Raw genomic sequence first — 15,129 nt, forward strand, 5'->3', positions numbered from 1 at the left:
CAAGTACGTGGCGATCCTAAGTCATCCTTTCTGGGGCATGAACTGGCAAATGGGACAACTTGATTTACTCCACTCACTAGGAATTCAGGAGAGTGGCCCTCTGGTGGTTTCCAAAATTCTGTACAAATTTTAGGGAATCTACCGGGTTCAGAAGGGAAAATCTAATCACTGCTTTTTTGCAGGCAGAAGATTGGGAAGGTGGGGAAAGAGTTTTCTCTTCTTCCATTGAAGAATGTCAGATGTTTCCAATGGGGAACATCATAGATCCTAGAGGGTTTTTTAATGGTGGGGGGATTGCTCTAAGAACACTACATTAAGGCTAGCAAGACCACTGGATATCACTGTTCATATAGCTATGAAAAGTGGCAACTGTAAAATGGTGATTAATGAAACAAACAGTGTGCAGGCTTGGCAAAAAAAAGAGTTCCTGAAGCTAGCTGCCCTATATATGGGACTCCTAGCAGCATACCCCAAACATTGTAACAGATTGTCTGAACCAGCTTTCTATCAAATGCACACGGTTCCAAACCATTACTAGAGTGACCAAAATTATTAGAAATTGGCTTTAAGACGTGAATAGAGAAATACTTTTTGCTTCTTTATAGGCTATTGAATGCATCCAAGATTTCTGAGGTTTTGTGTCTGTGGACTTGTAGTTTTCTGGTCCGGCATCCTATGTTGGGCACAGGGAGAGCAGGAGAAGCACATATACTGTAAGTGCTTCTCACAGTCTACATTTTACAGATGCATTAAGTTTTCCCAGAGAAGTTGGAAAGTAGTGATGCTATATATTAGTATGTGTGGGTGTGGTAATGTACATTTTGGGGATGTTCAAGTACATTATTTACTGCCCATTGCCAGAAATCAGTGCAGATGACTCAGTTCTTATGAGAGGTTAACCGTGAGCAGAGGAAAATAGCAACAGATGCACATTCAGTACTTGCTTACCTGCACCCATGACAATAAGCAATAAAAGATATTCAAGAATAAGCAGTTTTCTTTGTGTGGATGCTACCCAAAGGAAGGATACAGGTAGGCCTGGAGGCAGAGGCTTTTCTGACTCTTTGTCAGTGACAGCCTGGGGCTGGGGCTGGGGCTGGCCTGGCACTCAGGCAGAGAAATTGAGCTCTGGCTGAGGCTAGAGTGCCACCCTGGGAGGGTGGGTGAGCAAGCCACTGCAAAGTCCCATGGGTTGCCAGCAGAATATGACCTACTGTGAGTTGCAATGTGATGTGATACAAAGGTTCATTATAGCACTCTAACCCACACAGCTGAAGTCTGATACCACATCCATCCAGGGTTATTGTAGAATCATGGAATCATAGAAAATTAGAATTGGAAGTGACCTCAGGAGGTCATCTAGTCCAACCCCCTGCTCAAAGTAGGACCATTGCCAACTAGATCATTCCAGCCAGGTCTTTGTCAAGATGGGTCTTAAAAACCCCCAAGGATGGAGATTCTACCACCTCTCTAGGTACCCTGTTGAGTTATCTTAGAGTGGTATCTGCCATTTTTACAGCACCATATGTTCCCTGACCATCTGTTTGTTATGGCTATACAGCCCTTTCTGCATGTGTACTACACAATAGGTGCAACTTCTTTACCTTGCCTGAATATCCATGTGGTTGCCCACCCTGGGGCAGTTCTAATTGTAGGGCTTTTATGGGACTACACGTGCTGGAACTCTAGGGTCTCTCTGATTCCAAGAAAGTGTTCGTGATGTGTTGCTTTCAAACTCACTTTCTGAACCTAGATCTTAAAGCCTGAACTAGAGTGAACACTTCCTGGGGTTTTGGATCTTCCAGTCTCCCAGCATGCCAGTTCTATACCAGAAGGCCTGAAAGCCCTGGACCCAGGGCAGGCTGCCTGGCCTGGACCTTCTCAAAGCCCCACATGCAGAAATCCTGTGGTCAATCTCAGTCCACATGATATTTCACTTATTAGCATTTTGCAAAGAAAATGTTTCACAGGAAAATTCTCAGACATATCTATTTGTATGTATGTGAATAAAGGCCAGAGAATGCAAGTTAATTTACACTTGATCATATGTATCTATGGATTTGAGGAAGACCTTTTATGGTATCACATGGTCTTCTTCTAAGAGAACCCACTTATAGAACAATTAAGTCTAATTTATTTCTTACAAAAGAGTACCTTTTTAAAATAAATTTGGATAAAATGGATCAGCAGGGAATTGGGAAAGTCAGAAATGCAGGAACTTTATATTTCAGGCAACAGCATAAATGCTCATTTCAAATCCTTCCAACATATTCTCTATTTTTTCCACAAAGGGCTGCTGTGCAAAAGACTAACCTTGTTTTTATACAATACTTATCAATATAAGGACTTTAGATGAGATGGCTGTTTCATAGGATCTTCAGGAAACTTAAGTAACTCATTTTTACATAAATTAAACAGTATTAATTTTCAAGTTTTTTAGCTGTTAATTGCAATAGTAGAAGCTGCATAACTATCTTTTCAACCCTAATGATCAAGGCTTGGTTGGGGCTATCCTCTCAAGGAATAGGTGCTAGGGATCATTTCAAATATAAACAATTATCTTCTTTTTGTTTTTGTCTTTACACAGCTACTGAAATCACCATAAACTAGAATTTTGGAGATCCTGAAGTAGGAAAGCATACAAGCCCTTCTAGGCAGAACTGTTTAGAACAGAAGAAACCCCAAAGCCTGTGCTTCTTTAAGACATAGTAATAATCTGCACACACAAAAACATGTCAGTTTTTCCCCATTCCTCAGCAAAGATTTAAGACCAAAGCACTTTGCATTAAGATCTCATTAATAAGATTTTTACTTACTAAATTAATAATTTGCTTTCAGAATAATTCGCTTTCAAAAAGCACTACAGAGTGCCTACTTGTACCCCCTCAAAGAATTATGAAAATAGTCATAACTAATGTTCATTCCTCCATTAAAGAGGATTGGAGCATAAAAGAATGTTGGTTTATAGGGAGACAAATTTAATTAAGTCATCTTTGTAGATAAAGAGAAAAACAGTTTAATGTTAGTCTACTTTGAAGCCACCACACCTGCCCTTGAGAGACTGCTGGCAGGAAAAATGAAAGCAGTCAGTTTTATTTTTCAAAACTACCACTATTTTGAATTCTCCAGTGTGAATCCTAGCCTCTATAAACACAAATCTTTGGCAAATGCCCACTGATTTCAGTGGTGCAGGATCATGCCCTTACCTTACTTGAACAAGGAGTGAAACCTTTCAAAAAGTAATTGTCCAAATGATACATAGGACCTGCCTAAATTCAATCATACCATTCATTCTTAATTTCTTCCCTTTTCTTTTTTTTCTTTTTGTTTACTTTTCTGAAGTTGACAACAAAAAAATTGATCTAAAATTATTTTTAGAAAACAGTTTTTGTATATTTCAGTATCACAATGTCATACTATATTTATATGTCCATAACAGCAGACATATCACTAAAGTTTTAAACACTAAAACTTACAGAAATACCTAATATTTAAAAAAAATGTGAAGCAAATACTATACTAAGCTAAATGCCACTAGAGGGCATTCGTTCACTGTAATACTTAGGCTGTAGCAGAAGGCATGGAAAAATACACTTCCAGTGCATTAACATAGTATGTGGGATTATGTGAGAAACAAAAAGAATCTACCACCCTAAATTATTTTCCTATAATTTAGCAAAATGCTCTTTCCAAATAATTATTTTTCCTATTATTCAAGAAATAACAACACTTAGGTGGCAGGATTCTCCAGATCAGGGAGGTAGCATATTACTCCCAGTTTATACAGATGAAGATGACTATAAAGTATCAGACATAGGATAATCTATTCTTATTCTTATTCCTTACACTACTGCAACCTTCATTAACGAAGAAAAGGTAGCACACTACCCCTAACTTCTTTTACTTTCCTTCATGTTCACAAATGCTGTGGTAACTGTCATACAACTCCCCTTTAAATGAGTGTAATAATTATTTAAAGACCTTCTATGGTTTGAAATATGCTTGTTATGCTTTTTGATGAATGTAAAATAGTCTTGAATACCAAAAAAAAAGTGATTTCTTTAAACAAAACAAGAATTCTTTTTTTTCCTTAAAATAAACTTGGGGGCACTTTCTAACTCGGTATCAGCATGTCATTCTGTGAACCCACAGACCTTGATTTAAAATTCATAAGGCACAGATGCATTAAGACTCTGGGCTAATGTGAGAGCTGCATGGATCATTCAGAGCCCCATGGCTCACACACCTGCAGTCTTGGAGGTGGCTATTCTTTCTGACCAGCTGGATGCTCTGATGGAAATTTCATATCAATGTGAAGATAGGGAAAAAGTAGAAGGAAAAATATACTGGCCCCTGAATAAAAGGGTGTGTGGGAATTGGTGGATCTTTTCTCCGTGGCAAAATAAATGAAAGGCAAAGCTTAGTAGCAGCTCTTATGGAGCTACAGTAATGTGTTTACAGTCACATTAAAAGCAGGTATTACCTGTTCTAAAAGATTCTGAAGCCTCTCTATTTCACAGTCTATTACGAATTTCTTTTCTTGTCTTCGGTCCAGGTCTTCTAAAAGCCGCCTGTAGCTGGCATCATTAAAATTCTCCACACAGATGGCACTGACTTGCCAACTATTTTGTCCTGCTTTTTCCATAATAGCTTGAAGTATTGAATAACCTAAAAGAAAAGGATACAATTCACTAATAACACAATCTCTGCATTTTATGGATTATAATTGTTATTAATCAATACTAAGTCCTTTAATGCTCAGTCTAATAGTGTGCATCTACACATGCCCCCCATGGCACAGTTGTTCCTATGCCATCATTTAGTATTTGCTTTAGCAAGTACTAAATTATGGCGCGCAGTTATTTTTAGCAGCTATGTTGCTGTAGCAATGCGTTATAATGAGGTAGCTCATTGCTATGGTGGCATAGCGTCGGCATCATGGTTTTTGCCTGTCGACGCTACATCTCTGCAGAACATCTCTATGGCAATGTAGCATCACGCGTAGACATAGCCATAGAAAGGGAATTGGAAGTCACAGCTTCTAGTTGTATCTGTACTAGTTACCGTGACTAGCACAACATATAAATTATCTATGCAATAATAATAATTTGTATTACTAGCACTTATATGATGCCCATCACTTTGAGTAATAAGTGGATAAATGGAAATTACTTTTATCTAGCTCATGGGGATATTGTTAACTAATTGTGGGGATGATGTTAACTAATTAATGACTGAGAGCACTTTAAGATAACTGAATGAAAGCCATTACAGAAGTATTATCATCATCACAATGTCCCATTTGCCATCTGCAAAGATAATTATCAGAGAGGAAAGGCAATTTCTTCTTTAAAAACTTCTGCTTTTTCATCATTTGTTCAAGGCAGCTTAAAACCCTCTAAACATTGGATGATTTCTTCTAGAAGAGTAAAGATCCAGAAAGTCAAATCACAGTCAATTTGAACCAGTGTGACACTGTTTGTAGACAATGTTCTGAGATACATGCCAGCATTCATAGAAGGCATCCTAAGAAGCATAATTACAATGGGTGAGATCCAAGCAGTAGACATCTAAGTCACAAATGCTCCAGATCAACCATGTGCAGTGGGTGAAAACCTCTTGGGTTTTCATACAGCATGGTTGATCTGGAGCATTTGTGACTTAGATGTCTACTGCTTGGATCTCACCCATTGTAACCCAGGGTAACCTATATTACATGGTTAGGTATCCTACTTCTTGGATGAATGGTTCCACCACTAGACTAAAATGTAGGCAGCCCACAATCAGCCAACATTCAAGAAGGATAAGTGCTGTCATTGTTATGTGCTTCTGAATTCCAAGATGAGGTGGTGGCCACTGTATAGCCATGAGCCAGATTCCTAATCCTGAGGAAGAGCAGGAAGTCAGATACATTCCTATACCTACCATTTCCTGGTAGTTTACTGTAGACACATCCCAGCTCAAGTCCAGTGATCTGGATTCATCTTTGGAAGCAGCAGTTTGTAATGACTGTATACGGATTCTAGCTGCCTAACCCTGATGTGAGAGAGGCCCCCATTTCAAGGGTATGTGAGTGATCCCTATATGTGCTATTGTTTGTAATGCATTTTGGGAATTTTCTTAAAAGTTCCCATAAGGATAATGGATTTCAGCCACCCAAAATAAAATGCCAATTACATTTTAGAAACCAATGAGTTTATCAAGTCTTTGCTAAAAATCTAGGAGAATGTTTTTAATTTAGGAGGTCTGCTAAAGTTTAACAAGAATATCAAATATGTGTTTGCCTCTGTTTCACTGAGCAGAGGATTAATTCCTCATGATGTAGCACTCATAGGTCAAATCACATACCAGACTTACTGCAATCTAGAAAACGTTATCTTTGGAATGCCATATAACATCATATCTGATATACATTTTCTAGTACTTTAGATGCATTCAAATCTAATTATTCATACCCAAATGAGACCAAGTACCCATATACAGATAAGTTGATATAATTTATAATAAGACATTTGTTTAAAACTTAGATGACACAATTATGCTAATTGAGATAAAAATACCTAGCTTTATAATAAAATATATTACCATATTTTTTTCTTTGGAAGCAAGACCTTTATTTATTTCTAAAGGATTCATGATGTTTAGACTGACAACAATAATACCAGTGAAAAAGATTTAAGAATAATTTCCATTCCATGAACTTTTCTTAAAAAAAATAGTACATTGAGAAATCTAGTGACTGAATTAGACTGTAGGTTAGAATTTGAGATCATTTCCTACTCTAAAGTATTTGAAAAGTTACTGCTAAAACATTTCTGTGATGTTCATTTTTAACCTGAAATCTGTTATTTTTCCAAAGAACTATAGAGAATTCTTGTTAATTACCACATAATTATTCTGTTCTTCCTGTTGCTACATTTACTTTCCTTTTGTCTGTAATTATCTTTTCAAATCATGCCTAAATTCTTTCCCAAACATTGTATTTCTTGCTTTATTTCCTATTCATTTCCATATTTAGCTTTATATTTAGAACCACATCATGATGTTGTGGTACATGTTCCTGCTTCATTCATGGTGTAACTCTGACTTGATCTTTGATATCAACACAGTCAACATTTATTTAATTCAATTTCTTGACACAGATTAACATTTTCTTTGATTCAGACTGAATGCATGCAGTTTGAAATAGCAGTTGACATCCTCTCACTCATATTTAGTTTGGACAACTTTATTAGGATGTTTTATGATACAGCCAGGAATTTCTCTCAGCATAAAGAATGGCAACTCTAAGTCAAGCATGCATTGTCAAGCTCTTCTTCCATTTTGTATCAATGCTTAACTTCCTGTATTTCATTAACAAATGCCTTCATTTAGGTATTTCAGAACTGTATAGCTCTTTGTCATTAGTTGGCATACATGCTTATATTTTCATGGTCATACTCCTTTCACATATAAGACTGAGGTACAGTAGGCTACATTCAGTAATGGGTCTCCATCTCAGCAAATTTTATGTGATATATTGAGTTCAAAACCCTTCCATATGTTATCTATGACATATTCACGTACTGTATGTATCAGAAAGGTTTTTAATAATATATTTCAGACTGTCACATTTGGAATTTAGATGGGATCAACTGCAGGCATTCATAGCCTCAGCTGGTATCAGGCTTGGACATATTGAATAGTGTGCCTATTTGCTTAAAAATAATTGGACAGAGCCATCAGAAAAATGAGCCAATTTAACACCTGCATGAAGTTTAAATGGCAAAAACTGAAATGACCACAGGGCAATCCCTATAAATGCAAAAAAATAAACCTGGGTTCCTTATTTGGAAAAATGCAAAGACTTCAGTGGGGATTTCGCCTGAGTATGGACAGCTGGATTAGAAACTTTTTAGCTCAGAGCCTCTTTTCAAGGTCTCTAAATTCAGCTGTAACTATTTTATTTACTAAATTATGATACTATGCAAATACATGGTACAGTTTGCAGAGATAGTGCGATATGAATAAATTCAGTTACATGTGTTGTTATATATTTTTGGTTGATCAAAAATAAAAATTTGGTTTAAAAAAATAACAATTGCAATTCCTGACACCAAATTAGATAGCTAGCTAGCTAGCTAGATAGATAGATAGTGAGGACCTAGTCAGGGAATTTCTGGTGGGACTAGACATGTTCAGATCAGCAGGTCCTGAAGGTCTCCACCCCAGAGTGCTGAGGGAATTGGCAGAAGTCATTGCGGGACCCCTGGCACAGCTTTACAAGTACTTGTGGTGCTCTGGCGAGGTGCCAGAGGAGTGAAAAACAGACAACGTGGTCCCGATTTTCAAAAAAGGGAGGAAGGAGGACCCAGGAAACTATAGGCCCGTTAGTCTTACCTTAGTCCTGGGAAAGCTTTTTGAGAAAATTATCCAGGAGCACATCTGCAAGGGACCAGCAGGGGAGATTATGCTCAGGGGCAATCAACACAGGTTCATTAGAGGCAGGTCCTGTCAGACCAACCTGGTTGCCTTCTACAACCAGGTCACAAAATCTTTCGACGCAGGTGTCGCGGTGGACGTAGCCTTTCTGGACTTTAGGAAGGCCTTGACACTGTCTCTCACTCCATTCTCATTAAAAAAATCAGGTGACTGTGGTGTCAATGCCTACACAGTCAGATGGGTTACAAATTGGCTGGAGGGCCGCACCCAGAGAGTGGTAGTGGATGGGTCATTTTTGACCCAGAGGGAGATGGGCAGTGGGGTTCCCAAGGGCTTGGTCCTTGGGCCTGCACTGTTCAACATCTTCATCAGCAACTTGGACAAAGGGGTGAAAAGCACCTTGTTCAAATTTACAGATGACACTAAGATGTGGGAAGAAGTGGGCACGGTAGAAGAGAAGGACAGGCTACAACTAGATTTGGACAGGTTACAGAGGTGGGTAGATGAGAATAGGATGGGATTTAATACTTACAAGTGTAAAGTATTGCACCTGGGGAGGAAGAACCAGCAGCATACCTACAGGCTGGGGAACTCCCTTCTTGTCAGTGCAGAGGCAGAAAAGGATCTTGGAGTTACTATTGATTCCAAGATGAACATGGGGCACCAATGTGGGGACATGGTCAGGAAGGCTAACCACACCTTGTCATGCATCCACAGATGCATCACGAGTAGGTCCAAGGAGGTGATCCTCCCCCTCTATACGACATTGGTCAGGCCGCAGTTGGAGTACTGCATCCAGTTCTGGGTGCCGCACTTCAGGAGGGATGTGAACAGCATTGAGAGGGTCCAGAGAAGGGCCACTCGCATGATCATGGGGCAGCAGGGCAGGCCCTATGAGGAAAGGCTATGGGACCTGAATTTGTTCAGCCTTCACAAGAGAAGACTGAGAGGGGATCTGGTGGCCATCCAAAAACTTGCCATGGGGGACCAGCAGGCAGTGGGAGAGTCCCTGTTCCCCCAAGCACTATTGGGAGTAACAAGAAATAATGGACATAAGTTGACTGAGAGTAGATTCAGGCTAGACATCAGGAGGAGCTACTTCACAGTCAGGGAGGCTAGGAGCTGGAACCAACTTCCAAGAGAAGTGGTGCTAGCTCCTACCCTGGGGGTCTTCAAAAGGAGGCTAGACAATCACCTAGCTGGGGTCGTTTGACCCCAGCATTCTTTCCTGTCCGTGGCAGGGGGTCGGACTTGATGATCTGCTTAGGTCCCTTCCAATCCTACCAACTATGAAACTATGAAACTATAGATAGATAGATAGATACTGAAGTAGACTTACATTGTTTATTTATTTATTTATTTATTTATATGCCATTATGGAAATATATGGGAATGTCCACAGTACAGCTATTTTAGACTTTACCTACAGATAGGTATTTTCCTTGTAAAATATTGGTTTTATCAAACACAAGCTTTGGCCTAAGGGCCTCTTCTGGCTTTAAAAAACGTAGCTAACCTATGAACAGTAATTACAAGACTGGAGTGATGGAATTGACTGTAAACTTTTGTTTTTGACAAATGTCATTCTAAATGCTACAAAAACCTCCTTTTTCTTTTCTTTATGATCTCACAAGACTCCAAGAATGCTTCCTCTGAAGCCATAAAGACAGACATGTGGCAGGCTGGCTGGTGGGCTCATTGGTAGCCTGGGTTGTTAGCTTGATCTCAAAGGGCTTGGGTTCCATTGGTGGAGGCAGTTTTTCCTTGGCCACCAGTCAGGGGAAGGCAGAAGAAAGGTGGCCCTGCCCTGACCCAGGGGTGTGGTGAAAGAGTGGATCTGAAAGGGACTAACCCCGTGGGCTTCCTTATTGGTCAGTTCTCAATCTGGGGGTGGAGCCTCCAGAGGAAATAAAAGCCGGTGTGCCGAGAAAATGGGCAGCTTCAACGTGAGAAGATGAAGATGAGGGCTGAAGAAGCACTGGTAGAGCTGACCAGCAGGGGTGGACCCATTGCCCCAGAAGTGCCCTGAAGATGCCTCCAGTGAGGGAGAAGCTGTGGGCAGCTGCATCTCAGCCACCATGGGAACAGCGTGGTGATGGTTCATAGGTCAGTGCACGGAGAGTCTGAAGGGTGGATGAGACCTCGGCAGCTGCATGAAATAGTGCAGGTCCCCAACCCTGCATGGAGCAGGAACCCAGTCCCTTCAGTGCACAGAGTGGTGCACGGTGCGTGGTGAGCTGAAGGGATCTCCGTGGATGCACAAGGCAGCGCAAGTCCCTAACCCTACAAGGCAGGAGCCCTCAGTGCACAGATCAGTACACAGGGCTGGTGAGAGTCCGGGAGCAGACAGAACCTCAGCGGCTGCACAAGGCAGCACGGGTCCCCACCCCTTCAGTGCACAGGCGGTGCACGGGGCAGAGAGCTGAGCAGAGCTGACAGGATGCCTGAGTCCCCATCCCTGCATGAGGCAGGAACCCTCGGTGCACAGATCAGTGCACAGGGCTTGCAGAGCTGGAGGGACCTCTATGGCTGCATGCGGTAGTGTGAGTCCCCAACCCTGCATGAGGCAAACACCCCCGTGGTGCACAGGCGGTAACTGATGGGATGTCATGGCTCACAAGGCAGTGTGGGTCCCCTTCCCTGCACAGGGCAGGTGCCCCCTTCAGCATACAGGGTGGTGCACAGGGCTGAGAGTGGGCTGACAGGTCAGGAGGCTGCATGAGGTGGTTTGAGCCTTCCCACTACAAGCGGCACAGGTTGACCACCCCAGCGAGGGAGGATGCCTCGCCCCAACTCATCATTGGACATAAGCCTAACTCTCCAAAAGCTGTGGGAGTCATGAGTTACCTGGGGGATTCCCACAGGGGAGGAGGGACCTTCCCCACTGCAGGCAATCAAGGGGAAGGCCCTGATGAGAGGGAACAATTCACCCTTGGACACAGAGCAGAATCTAGGTGCCCTGTTTGCCAAGGAGAGGTTACCTGGCTACTGGCCTGTCTTAGTCTGGTGACCTAGGAGAGGATAATGCTGTTCTTTCAGGTGATGTGATCCTTCCCTGGTTGCCCTTTTCTCTTTGGGCACTGTTGCTGTGCCATGGGTTGGGGTCTGATTATTTATGCTATTGGGATTTTGGTTGTAACCATGCATCCTTATTGTTATATTGTGAGCAGGGATTTCCTGGTTTTATCACAGAAAACGCAGATCAGATCCCTGCCGCCCTGCTCCCGTCCCCATGACCCAGTGTAGCTGGGGAGAGAGGAGCTGTGCAGGGATCTCCTAGAGGCTCCTCGCTCCATGCTGCCCCAGCGATGCTCCTCCTGCATGCGAAGCTGCACCGAGGGAAGTGGTGTGGGGCTCTGCCACTCAGAGCAGTGACAGGCACAGGAGGTGTGGGGGTGTGGGGCAAGGAGATCCTGGCGTGGCCCTGCTGCTCCCAGTCATGCTGGGTCTTGCCTGCGGAGCTACAGCAACCCCATGGGGGGGAAGCAGGGAGGGAGTTCAAGCCCACAGCCTGCCCCCCATACAGATCTGGGGGCACGGGTCACCCTTGCTCCCCGGGAGTGCGTGGTTGCTGGGAGCCAGCCCTGCCCTTGCCCGAGTTGGCAGCAGCAGTGGGGGAGCCAACTTGCTGCTCCTGCTGCAGCTGTCTTCTGTTGGGGGCAAGGATTGTGGACCTGGTTCCCTGGTCCTATAGCTCTGGAAGCTGGGGGCCCCCTCCATCAGGTCAAGGGGGCAGGGGCTGTGGGTAGGGGACAAGGGGCACGAGCAGGGATAAAGGGCTGTTGTGGGGGCAAAGAGGGGCACCAGCAGGGCTGTGGGGGGCCTTTAATTTTAATAATGGATTTTGGGGTTTTTATCAGAGAATTTGCATTTTTTTATCACGGAAAACCAGGATCCCTGATTATTAGAAGATATGAGCTGTTTTATATCTGAATCTATTGTGTTGGTTATCTTTATATACGGGTATTTCATTTGATGTAATCTTATTGTGCATTTTTAATTATTGTCCTATCACTGCCAGATATTTCAGTTATGAATTGTTAATTAACCTTTTTTTATCATTGAGTGCCCCTTCACCTGCTGCCAAGAGGGCCCTGTCGAGGGGCAGGGACAGCAGACTAATCAGAAGGCCACAGAGGATTAGGCCTGTGCTTGAGTTAAGGGTTAACAAGAGCTATTATCCGTATAAACAGATATCTGAAAATACTTTATATATATGTATGTATGCATGTATGTATGTATGTATGTATTTATGTAAGTTTATGGTTATAAGTTCAATATCATGTTGCATCATTAAACCTGTAAATAGTTAAATATCACAAGGTATCATTGGTCTCGTCTCTGCTCTGCTCTGCTCTGCTCTGTCGGGAAAGGAGCTGAGCTGACCTGCAGCTAGGCAGCCACGCTCCCACAGCATACACGAAACCATTGATATCCCTTCAATTGGAGACAGGGTACCCTCCATGTACCAACTGGGTGACAGACATAAAGAAAGCTGCTTACTACTGGTCATTCCTTAGATATAGATGCAATTAAGAATAGTAAGAGCACTGCTGCTTCAGTGCTTTGAAACCAAAATGTACGCAGAGTTGCAAAATAACAGTCTAGCATTTCCATCCAACTCTGTTTTTCATTTTACAAACAGGTGACAATGTGGAATTCTAACCAACTAATTTTTCTTTTCAGAAAGATACTCTGATCATGGATGTTATCTGAAATAATTATGAAAATGGAAAATTATTACATTGTTCTCTCACTGAAAAAAATGAAGTTGAACATACATTCATATCTGTTCACAGATTAAAGTAGGCATCTTGGAAATAAAAGTGTGATTTTTTAAGGCATCCTCTTCCTTTTTTTTCTCCCTGCTCTAAATTGTCTGGAGTGTTTCCATTGTGAGTAGCCATATGCAGGTGTTAAGAGAGAATAAGATCAATTTCCTGAAAAGGAAGTTTAGAGCCATCCGAAGTTAAGGGCTCTATGCATATACCACCAAAGCAGGAAATAATTTTTGCCATTTAAAGCTGTGGCACAGTTAAAGATTATAGGCACACATGCAAGCTGCTGTTTGCTGCTCTGTAGCAACTGCTCATATGCATGATCTTACCTTCTGTGGTAGCTCACCCATCTTTCATTAAGGAGTAAAATCTAATGCACATTTAACATGGGGAATTGCACGCACATGACCAGTTACCCCAGAGCAACTGACACTGCTAACCCCTGCCTTTATTTATCTCATAATGCAGTTGTTCAAAGAATACCAAACTGTAGTTACATGATTCTGGAAGTGGGGTAGAGACCTACAGCTGATTAAACCATTGTATTTTGCCAGTCCCAAGCATTTAAAAAAACAGAAGCTGAGTTTTGTTTTGTTTTTTTAAGTTATTAGAGGGACTTCAAAAAGTTGGGTTTCTTTGAACAACAATTAGTGTTGCCGTGTTGCCTTCTGTTGTTATCGTCAGGCTTTACATTTATCAAGATCTTCTTAACAACCACAAGAGACAGTAGCTACCTTTTTAGATGAAAGCTGAGATGCTCATGTTGGGGGATTTAAGCACTGCATCAAATATTTGAAGAGCTGGTAGTCCAGTATCTTCAGTATACCTCCATGTTTTTTTCCCTTACCAGAATAAAGGAATGCTTGCATGACATTCCCTGTGGACTCTGCAACAGCAGGAAAGGTAACCAGAGATGGAGGGGGGCTGTGGTGCTCCGGGGGAATTTTCTGTATGGCTGGCGTTGTTTAACTGATGAAACATAGAATTGAATAGATGTAGAGTCAGCTGTCTGGAGTTATAGGTCACTGCCTGAAACCATGTACAATGGTGAGTCTTTAGAACTCAAGACTGTCCCCCCATAAGTGGGAACATGCTGTTTCTGGTTCCTCAAAGCCTTTTGAGGTGTCTCAAAATGCATGAGGAGCATGTTAATCCATTTGCTGTGCTGCACATTTGCAGCACAGTGGCAAAATTGGACACTGGGACATCTCGGTATCTAAAGAAAAGTGCCCCCCAAAAGTGGCGTGGCACACATGGCAGCAGTGTGTGCCACCCGAAACTGCAGCCTAGCTGGCTTGGATTGCTGCTGCTGCAGCCCCACGAGGCCCCCAGGAACCCAGGTAAGGCAGCTGGGGACAGCCCAGGTGTTGACCTCAGCCTCCCCTACCCCATCCAGGGTAATTTGTAGTATGCCAGAGCACACATTCAGGGGCTTGTCCAAGGGAAAGTAGTAGCAGCACCAATATGTGCCACGGCTATTTGTCCCCACGGGAAAGCACATTCCCACTACTGGGGACATGCTCTAAGTGTTGCTTATGCAGATGGAAACACCTTCACACATTTGGTTGGCTGAGGCTGGGAGAACTATTCTTCTCCAGATTTTCTGCAGAGGGCTGGGGTTTGGAGATTGTAAAATTTTCTAAACATAGAAGAAATGGACATGTTAACATGAGACTTTAAAAACCCTGAGACTTGGTGACTCAGAAAGACTTTCAGAGAAATAGTGGATATGAAAAGGATACTCTTATACTGAAGGATGGAGGAGATTCTGCAAGGCCAGCTAAGGTCATAACTATTTGTGGGGGAGAGGGAGAGAAAGCACAGAGTTGAGTTTGGGGAAAGGATTCCAGTTACACAGCAGGACCCTGAGCTAAGCTTAAAGATGGTCTAGAATGATAAAGAAACTGAGGTGGGGAAATACACTACAAGC

At 42.2% G+C, this 15,129-nt stretch overlaps 1 protein-coding gene across 3 annotated transcripts in view; it reads right to left on the reverse strand.

The window, feature by feature from the left end:
* The window catches only part of GRIA4 (glutamate ionotropic receptor AMPA type subunit 4), a 381,681-nt gene that overhangs the window by 143,523 nt on the left and 223,029 nt on the right, over positions 1-15,129 (reverse strand). For all 3 annotated transcript variants that reach the window (XM_006262481.4, XM_006262480.4, XM_006262482.3), the window contains exon 4: positions 4,484-4,668. In XM_006262481.4, the coding sequence (XP_006262543.1) occupies positions 4,484-4,668 (185 nt within the window). The remainder of the gene's footprint in view (positions 1-4,483; positions 4,669-15,129) is intronic.

This window comes from Alligator mississippiensis, chromosome 1, assembly GCF_030867095.1.
Source record: "Alligator mississippiensis isolate rAllMis1 chromosome 1, rAllMis1, whole genome shotgun sequence".
Classification (NCBI taxonomy): domain Eukaryota; kingdom Metazoa; phylum Chordata; order Crocodylia; family Alligatoridae; genus Alligator; species Alligator mississippiensis.